At 46.1% G+C, this 19,529-nt stretch overlaps 1 protein-coding gene across 1 annotated transcript; it reads right to left on the reverse strand.

Annotated features, from left to right (window-relative positions):
* Window positions 1–6,648: 6,648 nt before the first annotated feature.
* Window positions 6,649–7,702, reverse strand: LOC123077142 (1,4-dihydroxy-2-naphthoyl-CoA thioesterase 1). The gene is made up of 2 exons (XM_044499357.1): window positions 7,236–7,702; window positions 6,649–7,153 (listed from the first exon to the last, which is right to left on the reverse strand). Exons 1-2 carry the CDS (start codon window positions 7,563–7,565, stop codon window positions 6,968–6,970), a joined length of 516 nt encoding a protein of 171 aa, XP_044355292.1. The 5' UTR covers window positions 7,566–7,702; the 3' UTR covers window positions 6,649–6,967.
* Window positions 7,703–19,529: the final 11,827 nt, after the last annotated feature.

Genomic DNA, 19,529 nt, shown 5'->3' on the forward strand with positions numbered 1-19,529 from the left:
CGCTTTGCTGTGTCGTTGGTGCTGTTGGGATTTCATTATTTTTGTACTCCCTATGTTTCGATATAAGGTGTATTAGTTTTTTGAAAGTCAAACCTCCGTAAGTTGAACCAATATTGTAGGCAAATATATCAGTATCTATAATATCAAATCATAATTAGATTCATCATGAAATGAATTTTCATATTTTATTTATTTAGTATTATGGATTTTGTATTTTGGTTGTGAACTTGGTCAAAGTTATTGAATTTTGATTTAAAAAACTTACTCCATATAATTTGTAACTGAGGGGTATTTGGTTTGGTGAGTGATGAAGATGATGGCATGTGTTTAATTTTTATTTATAATACGATGTTCTCGTGGGCCTTCCACTATCTGATTTCGTGTTAACTGCTAATCAACACATACTTATGTGAGAAATTTTTCTGCGTAGATGGTTGCATGTATTTTATTGGTGCTACGATGTCATTAATTGGCGTTTCTTTTTTCTAGGTGGTCAGAGGGTGTGCAAAAATAATTGATATGTTTTTATAAGCCGGTTGCTATCGATTAATTTGAAAAATCGTTGACCCGATTAAAATCATATCAAATCTAAAATTGAATATTTCGGTCGAATGGGAGAGCTCCGAAATTATGAAGCATAGTAAATTCAAAGAATTGAAAGAGAGAGCTCCTTGAGAGAAGATAACGTTGACCTGGTCAAAATAGGGCAACCCAATTCCATATTGAAGACCTCAACTGATTGTGAGGCTTTAGGAATTAGGAAGCCTATTGCATTAATAGATGTTGATATATTTTTTCTATAGACATAATCAACTAAAAGTTGTTTGACTGAGAGCAAACCTAGAGTTTCAAATATTTCAAAAAACATGAATACTTTTTAAAACATGATCACTTTTTGAAATTTCAACTATTTTTTAGAAAACACATATAATTTTTGAAATTATGAAAAAAGTCTACAATTCCAAAATAGTTTTTGAAGAAAGTAACTTTTATAATCGGCATGATATTTATTTTAAATGTGATATTTTAAATTGTGACTTTTGAAAGAAGAAAGATTTTGAAGAAAGTAACTTTTGAAAGAAGAAAGATTTTTTAAATTGTGATATTTTTAACAAGCATGATATTTATTTTAAATGTTTTGATTTTTTTTAAAGAGAAAAGTAAAAATAATAGAAAAACAGAAAACCCGGCAAAAGGACTCGACAAAACTTTCCAAAAAATTTCTAAAGCCGAAATTTGTCTGGCACGTAGAGGGGCGAGCCGAGCTCGTGTTCACTAGGGCGCTCGCCTTTGCAAAGGAGCGGCAATTTTCTACAGAGAGGTGTCTCGAAAAAATTGGCATAGAGAGCGGCATATATAAATTTCCCACATTTCCTGCTTGGCGTATTTAGTGTCGAGTCGTACGGGGCAACTCAAATGGGCCAGCCCATTTAGCTATACATTCCTTCCCTGTTTTGGGCGAGATCACTAATTAAGTGTCACCCTACCTTCTTGGTTTGACTGGTGGCAACCTGCGAGTTTTTTTCCTCTTCATATATTCGTTTATTCAAACGTTTTATCTTTTGAATTATGCGTCAAAATCACAACCCATTTTTCCCATTGGATTTCTTGCATCGAGATCTTAAAAATCATACTCCCTGTTAATAGGTTTCGACAAACTTTTCTTTTCACGAAAAAACCAAAAGAACAAATTGAGCCGGAAGTATGGTTTTTTTTCCTTCATTTTTTTTCTCTTTGTGAGAGGCACAACTGTGCCTCTGGTTGAAGCAAATCTGTGCTTCTCGCGGATTGTTTTCCCTTCTCGAGAGGTACAACTGTGCCCCTCGCGGAAGCAAATTTCTGCCACTACGAGAGGCAAATCTGTGTTTTCCATGGGAAAAAAACGTCTCCTTTCCGAGAGGCACAGTTGTGACTCTTACGGAAGCAAGTATGTGCTTCTTGTGGAAGCAAAAAAAAATGCATTTTTCCTTTTGCGAGAGGCACAATTGTGTCTTCACAGGAAGCAAATCTGGGCCTCCCGTGGAAGCAAAAAAAAAATACTTTTTTCCCTTTTCATGCGCCTCTCACGAAAGCAAATCTATGACTCCACGATAAGCAAGTTTGTGCCTCCCGTAGAAGAAAAAAATATATTTTTTTTTACTTTCCCAGAGGCACAACTGTGCCTCCACGAGAAAAAAATACGTGCCTCCCGTAGAAGCAAAAGAATACGCTTTACTGTAAAAAAATATTTTTTTTGTCCAAAACCGATGGAAAACCGGGCCAAACCAAAAAGTTGAAAAAAACATCAAAAACCTGGAAAAACGTACAAAAAAATAAGAAAAAAAGTAAAGTCCGGAGGGAGCACCCAGCATGCGACACGTGGCGACGGTGGCGCACTCTCAGACCACAAAGGATTCCTTGATGGGCTCCCACAACGGGTAGCCCATAATTAGTTGCTTCATTTTTTGGGAATGTTCGGGAAGGTTCCCTTCTGGTTTACTGGGTTTTTTTTGTTTTACTTTTTTTGCTATATCATTTACTAGGTTTTTGCCTATTTTTACAAAACATTCCATTTTTTCCCAAAAACAAAATATGTCAACGAATATTTCTTTTTTCAAAAAATTTCACACATGACAAAAAATGTTGGAATTCAGAAAGGCTTTGTGTTTTCAAAATTTATTCACCTTTTGAAAATGTTTAGAATTAAAAAACGTTCATATTTTCAAATTTTCTTCATGATTTCAAAAAATATTCGGAATTTCATAAAGTGTTCCCCTTTTTCAAATAATTATAGTAACATTTTTTAGGAAAAATAGTGATATTCGAAGACCCGAATGGAAAATGCTACATTACCGGGCAGCTTGCTACAGTCATTTCGCTGCAATACATTGCATAGCTACATGGGCTGGAAGGCCGGCAGTTTGACGCGCGCTCGCGGCAAATAGGAGGCCACCGCTCCTATTGCCCGGCGATGCTATACGCCACGCAGGTTGGCCGCTCGGCCTGCCCATTTTCTGTTTTCTCATTTTGTTTTCTTTATTTTTAATTTATTTTTTTCCCTTTTTTTCCTTTATTTTCCGATTTTCTGTTCCAAATTCGTGAACATTTTTTTGTACATTGCAATAAAAAATGTTCACCAATGGAAAAATGTTCAAGCATTCAAAAAACGTTCATCAAAATCAACTTTTTGTTCACCGAATTTAAAAAATATTCATAAAAATTCAAAAATTGTTCATAGAACTTAAAAAAGGTTCACCAAATACAATTTTTGTTCATCGTTTTATAAAAATGTAAATCACATTCAAAATTTCTTCATCATTGTATTTTTAAAGGTTCTTGAATACAATTTGTTAATGAAGTTAAAAAAAATTCATCAAATATAAAAGTAACTGTTCAGCATTATAAAAAATCTCACTAAAAATTGTTAATAAAAAATATAGATGAAACTTCAAAGAATTTTCATTCTTTTGAAATCACTAATATTTTTGAATTTCATCATAGTATAATACAAATTTTTTGCATTTTTTCATCAAAAAAAAATGTTCACCAATGGCAAAAGAATGTTCGTTCTTTTGAAATCACTAATATTTTTGCAATTTTTCATCAAAAAATTATTAGAACTTTTTAGTACTTCTGAATTATTTTAACATAGTATAAAACAAAAACATAAAATAAAAAGGGAAAGTAAAAACGAAAACGAAAAAAAAAACAGGGAACTTCCAGCCCCGCGAATGGGCCGGGCCAAGCAAATTGGGGTACCCCTATCTGTATATTTTTATCTTTACAAAAATATTTCTGAATTGCTAAAAAGTTGTAAATTCCAAAAAATTGCGACTTTCGAAAATAAATAATGTTCAAGATATCTTAAAATCACCTCGAACTAAGAAAAAAAACATGATTTTGAATAAATGTAAGAGAAATCATGAAAGTTTCGTGAATTAATTTTTTTCGTGATTTGATAAAAGCTTTACATATTCAAAAAATGTTCACAGATTTGTAAAATGTCTGCGTTTTCAGAAACAGTTCGTTATTTGAACCGAATTCCAGGAATGACAATAATATTCATTATTTTTTTGTAAACATTCAGAAAAAATGAAAATTTGCTCTTGAATTTAAAATATTGTTCCCAAAAAAAAATCTTCGATTCTGCTGATTCAAAAACTGGTCATGATTTCGAAAAATATTGATGCATCTAAAAATTGTTTGTGAATTTAAAAAAATCTTCTCAATTTTGAAAGAATGTTTTTGGATTAAAAAAATGTGCAAGAGTTCCAAAAAAATATTCGTGAATTTGTAAAAAAGTTTATGAATTCTAAAATATTCTCCTTTTAGAATTTGTTTGCAAATTAGTAAAAAAAATGTTCACGATTTAAAAAATATCAGGTTTTCGGAAAAATGTTAAAAAATTCCAAACTCATGATTTCAAAAAATGTACACAAATTTAAAAGATGTTCGAAAAAGGAAAACTGCAAAAGGAAAAGGAAAATAAAAATAAAAGGAATTAAAAAATCAGAAGAAAAGGCAAAGGAAAACAAAGACCAGTTCAGGGCGGGCACGGGAGGGGCACACGTTAGGTCGCTCAAGAATTTCTTATGTCTACAGAGGAAGCATTCTACACGAGCTGTGACAACGTTGGGCCCGACCTAAGCCTATCGCGAATGCCGTCCTCCAAATCGGATTTTGTATCCATGCGTGGACGCGTCCGGATGAATCCATGGACACGGATACGGAATCGCCCATCCAATATCGTGCCTGAAACGTCCGCGCACATTTCAAACATGAATTGAACAAACCGGACGGATTTCATTTAAACTGGACCAAATTCATGAAAGGCTCAACGTATTTCATTAAACGAAAGCGGACATGGCATTTTTTTATCATAGTAAAAGCTATCATAGTTTAAATCTTTGCCGGCCGTGGACACGTCGGTTGTCTCCCGTCGTACTCTTCCTCGGATGTGGACGGTTCTATCTCCCATGTCCTACTCTTCGTCGGACGTGGACGGTTTGGTCCCCCACGTCCTACTCTTAGCCTAAGTCCGCTTCATGGCCATGGACGTCGTCAATCGAGGTAAGGTCCACGATAGACGTGGATGAGCTGGCCTTGTGGTCGTTTTCGATGCGATCGCCTACGCTGCCCCGTGTCCACCTCCACCGCGATCTCGTCGAACAACGCATCACGCGCCGCCTCCATGACGCACATCCACCACCACTCACGGCAGATGGCATGGGCGCTACGCATGGACAAGTACATCGCCGGCTGCTCATCTAGGAAGGTCATATTCTTCACGACCATGGCCATGATGGCATTCTAATTCATCTACTCGCCGACAATCTATCCCTCCGTGAGCCGGTGTTGCTCAAGGAGCTATAGGTTGTACCCTTGCTCCTCTTGCAACATCTTAAACCTGGAGACCTGCAGCGCTGCTGCTCCTCCTCCACTATGACAGCCTCAAAGTGCGCTTGCACCAGCGCCATCGTGAAGCCAGGAACTGTAGCAGGCGCGAGCTCGTTGTTGGACGCCTCCTCCATCATCCGGCCATCGTCCTCTGAGCTCTCCTCTAGCAAACTCGCTGACAATCTGGCATGTATGCATCACGCATGTCGGCCCTGCCAGCCATTCGCAAGGGCCGCCATCTCGTGCTTCTGCGCCGACAGTGGCCGCTTCATTGTAGAAGTCTGAGTGATGTATCTTTTGTGTGGCAGGTTGTGAGCTTTAAATAGAGGGACATGCCATTTACTGGATCTTCGGCCAAAAGCTATGAAAAGCTATAGTGAAGTTAAGCATTTAGCATTTTTACTTGAATCAAACAAATGGGGAAAGAAGCACATAATCAGGCAGCACACATGACATATCACATATACTTGGCATGTACATGTTTAGGCATAAAAAAACCAAGTAGTGATCATGCATACTAATTCAATAACCAAGCTTCTCATCCATGCATCATATATATGAAAAAACAAGAAGAATGAGGCAAAAAAAATAGGCTGCCGCAACATGATTATGAAAAGTCCGGAGAATTTTGAGCTTTTGACCCAAGAGCAGCTTAATGGCGCTAAATGTAGCGCTATAGGAAAAATTAGCGGACTATTGGCCCTAGACCATCCACTGGGCGATGCCCCCCCCCCCCCCCCCCCCCCCCCCCCCCCCCGCGCGCTTACTGAAAGTGCTGGTCGCGAGCGTCTAGTCTCCGACAAGGTCGGACGGGAGGTAGGGATGAAGTCGTACAGATTAAGACATGCGAGGGGAATCCCACCTCTTACGTAATCCGTCCATTTTAGATTTGATGGTTAGGAGGTAAAGTTTCCAGATTTTCACTGAACAACCGTTTTCTCCTAATACGTACTCTTCAAAAACTATATAGCCAGTTATTTAGATCTTTGCTTTTTGCCCCTTTTTTTAATTAACTAGACAACTTTTTTCTTCTTAATTAATAAAAATGACGAGACTTTTGTCTCATTTCAAGAAACAAAAAAACACTCCGCGCAAATGCATAGAGAGAAGTGTTGGTTCGTTTGTTAGTTGCGCAGTCGATACTTGCCAGTAGTACTTCTACTCCTATTTAACATTGCTTTTTTTGCTCTTCCTGTTGATCTTTCTAAGGTGTAACCGATCCAACTGATTGATCAATCAAAGAGATGTACTGTACGATGGGAAATGGACAGATGAACCAAACCCACCGAAGGGGCTGCTTGATTGGTACCTTGAGAGGACAGAACAACACGCAATGCATACTTGCATAGATCAGATATACATTGTACTAGTGGAAGTAACTGATAGGATAATGTCAAAGAAAAAGGAGTAACGGATAGGGTAATGTCCCCCACAAAAGAAAAAAGGATAGGGTAATGTCAAAAGAAAAAAGGAACAACTGATAGGGTTTGTTTGCTCTTAGATTTTTAATCGCTAGACAGGCGACCAAACAAGAAGAGGAAAATTATGTGGAGTAGTAAATATACATACACATAGAGGATGCTGCTGCTCGTTACAGTTTGCTGGTGGGGGTGGTTGTCGTTGCTGCGGCAGCGTACTTCTTGAGGGCGTCGCCGGCGTGGTGCAGGTTGTCCGGCACGGGCAGGTTGCAGAGCAGCGTGACCCTGGACTCGGAGATCTGCGGGCCCTTCTTCCCCTCCTCCGACGGGTCCATCTTCCACAGCTTCACCTCCCACACCTATCCAAATCCAGTTCCATGTCCGATTGAGCAAGCAAGCAAGCTAGAGCAAGGTTGGCAGCCGATCGATGAGGGCGCAGACCTGGGTGGAGCGTCCGAGGTGGACGGGGACGGCGCGCGCGAGGACGACGTCGCCGAGCGCGGCGCTGCGGAAGTGGTTGATGGCGAGGTGCACGCCGGCGACGCGGCGGTAGCCGGACGCCATGTGCGCGCCCATGCTGGCAAGGCCCTCCGCCACCAGCGCCGACACGCCGCCGTGCAGCACCTTGAATGGCTGGCAGCAGCGCTCCGTGACCGGGAGCCGGCCGGAGAGCAGCGACGGCGACACCTCCTGCATCTCGAAGCCCACCCCGTGCAGCACCGGGTCCAGCTCCGCCATGTCGATGGCACTACTCGGCTTCTTCGCCGCCATGCCTGCCTCGCTTAATTATTCCCCTCCCCTTCGTGTTCAGAGAGAAAAAACTATGGTGGTAGCTAGAAGAGGCAGACAGCGAGCCAGAGGCAGAGCCAGCCGTGCAGGTGCAATAATTACTGATAACTACTACAAGAGTTCTGAGCAGTGGTTGGATCATTCAAAGTCTTCAATGTCCTAATCATCTCTCCGTTATATTTTATTTTTTATTTTTTTTCATTAGTAGTTGGTCGATCACCTCCAACAACCATGCCACTACAGTACTACTACTACTTCTACCGTAGTATAGTACTACTCGTGAAGCTGCCACACGAATCTCACTCCCGTGATGGGCGCGTACGTGGCACCATATGCCAAGTGTTAATCCTAATCGGAATCACCAAACAGTTCTCATCTAAATGGGATTGGTGGCTGCAGTGCAGAGTACCATCCGGAGGGCACGTTCTAGAAATGAGCCCAAGGCACACGGTCCACCCGCGAGTCAGCCTGCAGCGTGAGTGGTGGTGGAATACCGGGAAGGTTAGGTGAAGGATGCCTTCGTTTCCTCGAAACTTCAAAGTGTACTTCTTCTTTCTGCTCTGGACAATCTTTCAAAGTGCGACTGTGAGTACTCTTCTCGGCATTTCAAGCCCGGATGGAGAGAGTAGTTTTTTTCACATGACCCGTGTGCTGAGGATACCGCGGGGCATCGCCACCTATGACTGGGCCATTATTATCGTCATTGTCATCTCTAGGCGGCGTTTTCCCACCGGATGCACTTCCGGTTGATGCACTCTGAGTAGAGCGAGAGCATCTCCAGCCATTGGAGCCCCAAAAACACCACCGAACCAAAAAATTGTTGCCTTGGAGAGGCCAAATGCTTCTCCGGCTGAAGTAGGAGCGCATGGGGAGTGCATCTTCCCAGCCACATCCCACCTCAATCAAAAGTTTGTGAGGAAAATGATTAAGTGGGCCAAGAAAAAAAAACATATGGGGACACACGATTTGCTGAAACTTCCGCCGGTGCCCCCAAGAGCCCCCCAGCGCGTTGGGTTTCGCCTCGGTTTGCTGGCGCTATTTTGACGTCCTGGGGGGGGGGGGGGGGCTGGGTCGTGACTGGGCCGTTTTTGGGCAAAAAGTATCGCCCGGGCCTAAAAAGGTGTCCTGAGGGGCGGGTGGAGATGCTCTGACATGCCGGTCTTTCCTTAACGCCGTGGAACTTGCAGGGCTAGTCCAGGCTCTCGTCATAAGACAACCTCTGCGACTTGCACTACTGCCACAGACGATCTTGCTACCAGCTGTCATCACCGCGCTCGGGGGCCACGACCAAATTGGCATCACTGACTCCATCCCTTCCGCCAACTTTGCGCTTATGTTTGCAGTTGCTGCTGATGTTTCTTCAACCGGAGTCAGAATTGCCTTTAGAGCTCGCGCGCTGAAGAGAGAGCTCGCCCATTGCACATCCTTAGTGACGGGCGAAGGGAGGATGAGGCTGGGATGTGAGAGCTCCACCGCCGGCTGCTAGCCCGGCACCGGCGGCCACCATCACTGCCGCTGCCCGCGTGGGGGCGGCGTCCACTCGCTTGTCGTGTGACCACTCCGGACACGGCAACCACCATTGCCGGAGAAACACCGTGTAGCTGGAGGATCGCCACGGCCACGGGGCTTTCATCGATTCACCACGCGTCGCTGTCCGTTCCAGGTTTGGTTTCTTCTTTGGAGTGAGTTGAGTCACAACCTTTGATGCATGCATGTGGTCTCGCCTTGATGCATTAAACCCTAATTCTTCCTACTGTAAACCCTAGTTCCTTTCTGCCGTTGCCGCCGCCTCCGTTTCGCGTTCCTTAGCTGGCTCTCCGGCTGCGTATCCATGGCTGTGTCTGGCCCCGGTTCTGTAGGCGGCCGTCGCTTCGAGAATGCCATGCTGGCCAAGTATGGGTGCGGCTCCGTCGAGTCTGTGGCCGGCCACAGCCACCCTGCCGGCGTTCTTGCCGTCATTCTCAACGACGGCATCATGCTTACCCCTCGGGCCTTCGCTTCCTTGCTTGTCAGCTGGTTCGGTGGTTTTGCCAACGGCTACCGTGTCAGGTCATGCCAGCCTGGCGTTTTCCTTTTCCAGGTCGCTCATGAGTACATGGCCAAGGAGATAGTGCTCCGCGATCCCTGGAGATCTGGCGTCATACGGGTCAGTACGCTCGCTAGCTTATCCGCTTCTGCATGTCTTGGTGCGTTGAGCCTGCCTCGCGCTTCGCGTTCTGCTGCGCGTTGTCGTGCTTGGTTGGATAACTCTTCCAAGCCGTCGCTCCTTGGCCCTAGTCCGCGCCTCCCTAATCTAACCCTTGCTAGCGGGCACTCAATAGCCCCTTCGCATGCCCATGTTTTTAGGGATTTTGATGTTGGTTTGCATGCAGTGTGCCCTGCCGCGCCCGTGGGTAATCGAGTGCTTGCCAGCTTTCCCCCCTTAAACGCTTCTGCCCTGCATGCGCCACCCTCCTCTAACCAATCCCAAGCCGTTCAATGCTCCATCAACGCCGGGTCTGCTAGCAACGTTTCGGCTGACTCCCCTCCCGCCTCCTTATCTGTGCATGGCTATGCTCCCTACAAGGATGCGCTGCTCTCTAATATAGATAGGCGGCCCCCTTTTCCTGCCTTGTGCGTTGCGCCAAATCCGCTTTTTAGATACGGGAAGCCTAAGGATTTGCACAAACGCTGCTTCCGCTGTCCCTCGTATAGCCATTGCCGGCGGGATTGCCGGGATCCGGCTGTTTGCTGGTTGTGCCGCTTAGTTGGCCACCTTAGCTTCCAATGCTCTTTGTGGTTCGCGCGCCCTTCCTCCAAGCGATGTCCCGAGACCATTTATACGCCAGCCCGCTTGAGCCACTCTCCATCGCTCGCCTCTGCCTCCTCTGCCTGCAGTTGTGAGCACGCCCCTCCTTCCAGCTCCCTCCCACTATTGCTCGATGCCATGGAGCCAGTGGTGCATGGCCGCCCCTCCTGCTTAGATGTCCACTATCCCATGGTCGACGACCAGAACTCGCTTGTCTGCCTCATCAACATCTCGCCTCCTAGACCTGCCTTCCTGCCATGGCTCAAGCGTGTCCTTCGCGTTCGTCTGGGCATTACGGTTGTTCGGTTCGCCGGCAGCGCGGTGGGCACCGTGTTTGTGGTGTTCCAGCGGGAATCCGAGCAGGTAGCTGCCATGAGGGCTAGCCCTATCTACTTGGACAACCGCTCCATCTGGATTCTTCCGCACAATGCGGGGGACAATGCCTTCTCCTTCTCCTACCGTCATGTGGTGAGCCTTTCTTTGGAGAAGATGCCGCTCGAGCTGTGGCACAGGCGGGGGGTGGCGGCCAGTGTCGCCGGCTTCGCCAACTTGTTCAGGCTTGAGCACGCCTGCCTCCATGGCAGTGAGTTCGCATGCATCTTCATGCTCGTCAAGGTTGAAGCTCTGCACCACATCCCACACCACCTCGCCTTCGATCGCATCGACGGCAATGGCATCTATGCTGACATCATCATCAACGAGATTTGGGACGTCGCCCGCTTGCTTGGTGCCCCCACTGCTCCCCCGCACCCGGCCGGTCGGGTTGGAGAGGAGGGTGCCAGCGGCTCCCGCCATCCTACGATGCCGTGGCGTAGCCATCCTCACCCGCGGTCCTCTTTGGACGCCGCGGATGGTGGGGAGGGCATGGCCGACCGACCGTTTAGGGCGTTCCTTCACCCGCACATGGCGACTGTGGGTGAAAACCTTGCCATGCTCAAGATCGTCGTCCAACCCAAGCTCATCACGCATGCTACTTTCGCCATCCCTTCTATGGCGCAGCTCGAGTATGAGGATGAGGTGCGCCATTGCCTTCACTCCTCGCAGCTGGCGGCTGATGTGCGCTCCCCGCACGCCATGGTCTCCTTCAACATCGATGAGCTGAGTTTCTCCTTCTCGCTTGAGCTCAACGGCCGCCGGGTGGTCCGCGGCTCCATTCCGGTGCGGCCGGTGGTGGTGGACGACGGATACTTTCCTTGCTTCAATTACCTCTCTGAGTTTTTGGCGCGGGAAAGCTCCAGGTCGCTCCTTTTCAAATTCCTGCCTAAGCTACTGGATGGCACCGTGTGCTCTCGCACGCTGCCCCTGCTCCCCTCGGTGGAATGCAAATATCCACCAAAGCCCAATGTTCCGGCCGGCCTGTTGCCTGCAGTCGGCCCGTTGCTCTCTTCCAGGGACGAGCCCCTCCTTCCAGCCGCAGCCCTTTATCTTGCCCAAGCCCATCTACAAGCCAACCAAATCCTCACCACGAGGCCCATCTGCTCTCGGCCTGCCAACCGCATCCCGCGATCGGAGCCTGGCATCCTCCCATGTGGTCAAACCTCCCCGGTGGTTGTGACCGACCTCAAGCACGGCACATGTGCCGCCCTCCCCCCAAATGTCGCCACGGTCTTCTGCAGCTGCCATGACCCGCCACTCGCTCCTGCCGCCGGCGACCTTTGTGCCTCCCCACCCACTCTACGCCTGTTTCCCGCCCCTAGGGTGGCCATCCTGCCTGCTGGCGCCCCGGCCAGGGAGGATTTTGATCTGAATCTGGTGCCTGCTGCCTTGCCGGGGTCGGGCGGGGTGCTCGTCGGCTCGGATCCCGTGGGGCGCAGCCAGGCGGCCCCGGCTATGTTGTCTTCTGCTCCTCTTGAGGATGACCCAACTCCTCGGCGCAGCCCGCGCATCAGGCGCGCCTACGATGGTGTCCGCATGGGCTCTGTCGAGCATGCATCCAAGCGGAAGGCAGCGGCGTCAGATTATGGCTCTGGTTCGGGTGGCAGCACCACCCGCCGCTCCGGCTCTTCCACAGCGCGCCGTAAGAAGGCGAAGGCAGTGGCTGGACTCCTTGAGCTACCGCTGGCGGTGACGCCGGCGCCGTTGACAAGGGGAAAGCTGAAGCTGATCGCTGCACAATGTGATCTCAATGCGGCTGCCATCTTCGACCAGGTTCAGGCTCGCGCTGCATCTACTGAGGCAGCGGCCTCCTCTGATTCCAACAGTTCTTCCGCTTCGTCTGTGCGTACCTCCAACATTCCAGATGTGTAGTTTCTCAGTCGATGTTGTCAGTTGCATTCGGGCTCGGGCCTGTTATCTTAGGCGTCTTTTTATTCTGGGTTGGCTGCTGTTAAGTTTCTTTGTCTGTCAGGTTGTTAGTTTACTGCATTCAGTCTGCTACTTGGTCTTAGGTTCTGTCAGGGTATATGTTTCAGAGCTTGTTCGAGTCTGTATCCTGCCTGTCACCAGGCTTACCAATCATCTTGTGCCAGTTCTGCTTTGCATCATGATAGTCATGCATGTGTGTCTCTGTTTTTCCTATATGGGTTGTGAACTCTTCTTTCCCCCATGAAAATCCTGAACTGGAATGTTCGCGGTCTTGGTGACGATGAAAAGTGTTCTTTGGTTCGTGATTCAATAACCTCTTGCTGCCCCAGTATTGTTTGTCTGCAGGAAACTAAGCTATCAACCATCCCCTTCTTCAAGCTGCGTTCCTTTTTGCCCGCAAACTTCAATGAGCATGCTGTCATACCTTATGATGGTACTGCTGGGGGTATCTTGGTCGCCTGGGATACCAGTTGTTTTCACGGGCAAGTCGTTGCCCTGCATCAGTATCATGTCACGATTCAGATGTCCTCTTCAACTTCGGCCAGTTCTTTTCTGCTTACAGCCATTTATGCACCTTGTGTGAGCACCGAAAGGGTTCAGTTTTTTGAGGCTGTTAACAGTGTTGCAGCGGAGGCAGACACTCTGTGGATAGTCTTGGGGGATTTTAACATGTATCGTTTTGCACATGAAAAATCACGTGGACGCATCAACTGGAATCTCATGGAAGTGTTCAATGCTTGGATGAGAGAGCACAGGCTGGATGATATCCATGTTGACAACAGAATGTTCACCTGGTCCAACCAGCGATCTTCCCCCACGCTGGTCAAGTTGGACCGTGTGCTGGTAAATGCAGCCTGGGGTTTATGTTTCCTACAAACCTCGGCCTCTGCTGTGCCTGCCACCACCTCAGATCACACCCCCATACTTGTCCAGTTCCATGTTGATGCGGTTAAGAGCAGTTTATTCAGAATGGAGAATCACTGGCTTCATATGGAGGAGCCCAGAAATATCATACATGACTGTTGGTCTAGGGGCTGCCGTGCTTCCCTTTCTTCTGCATCACTCATTAACTTCAAAATGAGACGGATTCGAGCCGCTCTACGACAATGGTGTAGGCGTCGGCCTAGCCTTAAGATGCTCATTGATAACAACAAGCATGTAGTCAGCTTCATCAATGCAAATGAGGAAAGAAGACCTCTGTCGTTGATGGAGGTGGTTCTCAGGGAGTTTGCCACTGCCAAGGGTGAGCAACTTATTTTGTGGCAGGCTGCCATGTGGAGGCGGAGGGCTAAGTTAAGATGTTGTGTATCAGGTGACGAGAATTGCAAGTTCTTCCATGTGGCTGCCAACTGTCAAGCACGACATAACAAAATCCGTGTTCTTGTTGATGACGGTGTGCATTTTTACCAAAACAGTCACAAGCTTAGTTTGGCAACTGCTTATTTTTCCAATATTTTGGGCCAACCTGCTCCTTCGCTGCCAACAGTGTCACTCTCTGAGTTATACAATCCTATTGATTTGTCTGAGTTAGCCAATGCTTTTCCTGGGCTGAGCTGGTCCGGGCTATCGACATGTCGCCTAATAATAGAAGCCCAGGGCCTGATGGGTTTACAAACAAATTCTACAAAGCTTTCAAGCTGTTGATCAAGGATGACCTACTCAAATTCTTTGGGGATTTCCATGCAAACCAAGCTGCTTTGGATGGCATTAATGTTGCGTATATAACCTTGCTACCTAAGGTTGATGCACCTATGGAGATGAGGGATTTTAGGCCCATCTCCCTAGTGCACAGTGCTCCTAAATTGGTGTCCAAGGTTCTAACATGCCGACTGCAAGGGAGAATTCCTGAGCTGGTGCACTCCTTGCAGTCGGGGTTCCTGAAAGGCCGCTCGATCATGGAAAACTTTGCTTTGGTTGCTGAAATGATACAGACAGCGCATAAAAGGAGGTTGCCGATGATTGCCTTGAAGCTGGACTTTCGGAAAGCGTTCGACTCTGTTAGTTGGGACTGCCTTGCACAGGTTTTACATGCAAGGGGCTTCCCTTCGCGGTGGACGCAGTGGATCCATACGCTCCTCTCTACCGAACGCTCCAGGGTGCTCATCAACGGTGAACCGAGCAATCCCATCCTGGCAAAGAGAGGTTTTCGGCAGGGGGATTCCTTGTCGCCGTATCTCTTCATCCTCGTTGCTGATGTGCTCCAACGTTTATGCTGCTGGCATTTTCAGAATGGCAGATTGATACACCCTCTTGGCTCAGATTGTTTCTTCCCAGTCCTGCAATATGCGGACGACACTCTGATTCTTTTTCGAGGGGAAGTGGAGCAGGCTAGAGTTATCAAGAGCATCCTCACTACGTTCTCGGAGTTCTCGGGGCTGACTATTAATTACCAGAAAAGCACCTTGGTGCCTGTCTGTGTGCCTCAGGATGTGGCCATAGAAATCGCCCAAATTTTTGGATGCCCGGTCTCTTCCTTTCCAAGTACATATTTGGGGCTGCCTCTCTCGTTGCATAAGTGTTGGGGAACATAGTAATTTCAAAAATTTCCTACGCACACGCAAGATCATGGTGATGCATAGCAACGAGAGGGGAGAGTGTGTCCACATACCCTCATAGACCGAAAGCGGAAGCGTTATGACAACGCGGTTGATGTAGTCGTACGTCTTCACGATCCGAACGAACCAAGTACCGAACGCACGGCACCTCCGAGTTCAGCACACGTTCAGCTCGATGACGTCCCACGAATTCCGATCCAGCAGAGCTTTGCAGGAGAGTTCCGTCAGCACGACGGCGTGATGAAGGTGTTGATGCTGCTACCGACGCAGGGCTTCGCCTAAGCACCACTATGATATTACCGAGGTGGAATATGGTGGAGGGGGGCACCGCACATGGCTAAGAGATCAATGATCAATTGTTGTGTCTCCAAGGGGTGCCCCCTCCCCGTATATAAAGGAGTGGAGGAGGGGAGGGCCGGCCCTCTCTATGGCGCGCCATAGGGGAGTCCTACTCCCACCGGTAGTAGGATTCCCCTTTTCCTAGTAGAACTAGGAGCCCTTCCAAGTAGTAGGAGTAGGAGAGAAGGAAAGGGAAAAGAGAAGAGAAGGAAGGAGGGGGCACCACCACTCCCCCTAGTCCAATTCAGACTAAGCCTTGGGGGGCGCGCAGCCTCCCCTCTCTCTTTCCCCTAAAGCCCAATAAGGCCCATATACTCCCCGGCGAATTCCCGTAACTCTCCGGTACTCCGAAAAATACCCGAATCACTCAGAACCTTTCCGATGTCCGAATATAGTCGTCCAATATATCAATCTTTACGTCTCGACCATTTAGAGACTCCTCGTCATGTCCCCGATCTCGTCCAGGACTCCGAACTACCTTCGGTACATCAAAACACATAAACTCATATTACCGATCGTCACCGAACATTAAGCGTGCGGACCCTACGGGTTCGAGAACTATGTAGACACGACCGAGACACGTCTCCGGCCAATAACCAATAGCGGAACCTGGATGCTCATATTGGCTCCCACATATTCTACGAAGATCTTTATCGGTCAAGCCGCATAACAACATACGTTGTTCCCTTTGTCATCGGTATGTTACTTGCCCGAGATTCGATCGTCGGTATCTCAATACCTAGTTCAATCTCGTTACCGGCAAGTCTCTTTACTCGTTCTGTAATACATCATCCCGCAACTAACTCATTAGTTACAATGCTTGCAAGGCTTATAGTGATGTACATTACTGAGTGGGTCCAGAGATACCTCTCCGACAATCGGAGTGACAAATCCTAATCTCGAAATACGCCAACTCAACAAGTACCTTTGGAGACACCTGTAGAGCACCTTTATAATCACCCAATTACGTTGTGACATTTGGTAGCACACAAAGTGTTCCTCCGGTAAACGGGAGTTGCATAATCTCATAGTCATAGGAACATGTATAAGTCATGAAGAAAGCAATAGCAACATACTAAACGATCAAGTGCTAAGCTAACGAAATGGGTCAAGTCAATCACATCATTCTCCTAATGATGTGATCCCGTTAATCAAATGACAACTCATGTCCATGGCTAGGAAACTCAACCATCTTTGATCACCGAGCTAGTCAAGTAGAGGCATACTAGTGACACTATGTTAGTCTATGTATTCACACATGTATTATGTTTCCGGTTAATACAATTCTAGCATGAATAATAAACATTTATCATGATATAAGGAAATAAATAATAACTTTATTATTGCCTCTAGGGCATATTTCCTTCAGTCTCCCACTTGCACTAGAGTCAATAATCTAGATCACATCGCCATGTGATTTAACATCAATAGTTCACATCACCATGTGATTAACACCCATAGTTCACATCGTCATGTGACCAACACCCAAAGGGTTTACTAGAGTCAGCAATCTAGTTCACATTGCCATGTGATTAACACCCAAAGAGTACAAAGGTGTGATCTTGTTTTGCTTGTGAGAGAAGTTTAGTCAACGGGTCTGCCAAATTCAGATCCGTATGTATTTTGCAAATTTCTATGTCAACAATGCTCTGCATGGAGCTACTCTAGCTAATTTCTCCCACTTTCAATATGTATCCAGATTGAGATTTAGAGTCATCCGGATTAGTGCCAAAACTTGCATCGACATAACCCTTTACGATGAACTTTTTGTCACCTTCATAACCGAGAAACATATCCTTATTCCACTAAGGATAATTTTGACCAATGTCCAGTGATCTACTCCTAGATCACTATTGTACTCCCTTGCCAAACTCAGGGCAGGGTATACAATAGGTCTGGTACATAGCATGGCATACTTTATTGAACCTATAGCTGAGGCCTAGGGAATGACTTTCATTCTCTCTCTATCTTCTGCCGTGGTCGGGTTTTGAGTCTTACTCAACTTCACACCTTGCAACACAGGCAAGAACTCTTTCTTTGACTGTTCCATTTTGAACTACTTCGATAACTTGTCAAGGTATGTACTCATTGAAAAAATTTATCAAGCGTCTTGATCTATCTCTATAGATCTTGATGCTCAATATGTAAGCAGCTTCACCGAGGTCTTTCTTTGAAAAACTCCTTTCAAACACTCCTTTATGCTCTACAGAAAATTCTACATCATTTCCGATCGACAATATGTCATTCACATATATTTATCAGAAAGGCTGTAGTGCTCCCACTCACTTTCTTGTAAATACAGGCTTCACCACAAGTCTGTATAAAACTATATGCTTTGATCAACTCATCAAAGCGTATATTCCAACTCCGAGATGCTTGCACCAGTCCATAGATGGATCGCTGGAGCTTGCACATTTTGTTAGCACCTTTAGGATCGACAAAACCTTCTGGTTGCATCATATACAACTCTTCTTTAAGAAATCCATTAAGGAATGTAGTTTTGACATCCATTTGCCAGATTTCATAAAATGTGGCAATTTGCTAACATGATTCGGAAAGACTTAAGCATCGCTACGAGTGAGAAAATCTCATCGTAGTCAACACCTTGAACTTTGTCAAAAACCTTTTTCGACAAGTCTAACTTTGTAGATAGTAACACTACTATGAGAGTCCGTCTTCCTCTTGAAGATCCATTTATTTTCTATGCTTGTCGATCATCGGGCAAGTCAACCAAAGTCCACACTTTGTTCTCATACATGGATCCCATCTCAGATTTCATGGCCTCAAGCCATTTCGCGGAATCTGGGCTCATCATCGCTTCCTCATAGTTCGTAGGTTCGTCATGGTCTATACCTCCAGAACAGGATCACCGTACCACTCTGGTGCGGATCTCATTGTGGTTGACCTACGAGGTTCGGTAGTAACTTGATATGAAGTTACATGATCATCATCATTAGCTTCCTCACTAATTGGTGTAGGAGTCACAGGAACAGATTTCTGTGATGAACTAATTTCCAATAAGGGAGCAGGTACAGTTACCTCATCAAGTTCTACTTTTCTCCCACTCACTTCTTTCGAGAGAAACTCCTTCTCTAGAAAGGATCCATTCTTAGCAATGAATGTCTTGCCTTCGGATCTGTGATAGAAGCTGTACCCAACTGTCTCCTTTGGGTATCCTATGAAGACACATTTCTCCGATTTGGGTTTGAGCTTATCAGGATGAAACTTTTTCTTATAAGCATCGCAACCCCAAACTTTAAGAAACGACAACTTTTATTTCTTGCCAAACCACAGTTCATATCATCTCAACGGATTTAGATGGTGCCCTACTTAACGTGAATGCAGCTGTCTCTAATGTATAACCCCAAAACGATAGTGGTAAATCGGTAAGAGACATCATAGATTGCACTATATCCAATAAAGGACGGTTATGACGTTCGGACACACCATTATGCTGTGGTGTTTCAGGTGGCATGAGTTTGTGGAACTATTCCACATTGTTTTAATTGAAGGCCAAACTTGTAACTCAAATATTCGTCTCCGCGATCAAATCGCAGAAAAACTTTTATTTTCTTGTTACAATGATTCTCCACTTCACTCTGAAATTCTTTTGAACTTTTCAACTATTTCAGTTTCATTAAGTAGATATACCCATATCTGCTCAAATCATTTGTGAAGGTCAGGAAATAACAATACCCGTCGCGAGCCTCAACACTCATCGGACCTCATACATCAGTATGTATTATATTCAATAAGTCAGTTGCTCGCTCCATTATTCTGGATAATGGAGTCTTAGTCATCTTTGCCCATGAGGCATGGTTCGCAAGCATCAACTGATTCATAATCAAGTGATTCCAAAAGCCCATCGGCATGGATTTTCTTCATGCGCTTTACACCAATATGACCTAAACGGTAGTGCCACAAATAAGTTGCACTATCATTATTAACTTTGCATCTTTT

Source organism: Triticum aestivum, chromosome 3D (genome assembly GCF_018294505.1).
Source record: "Triticum aestivum cultivar Chinese Spring chromosome 3D, IWGSC CS RefSeq v2.1, whole genome shotgun sequence".
NCBI lineage: Eukaryota > Viridiplantae > Streptophyta > Magnoliopsida > Poales > Poaceae > Triticum > Triticum aestivum.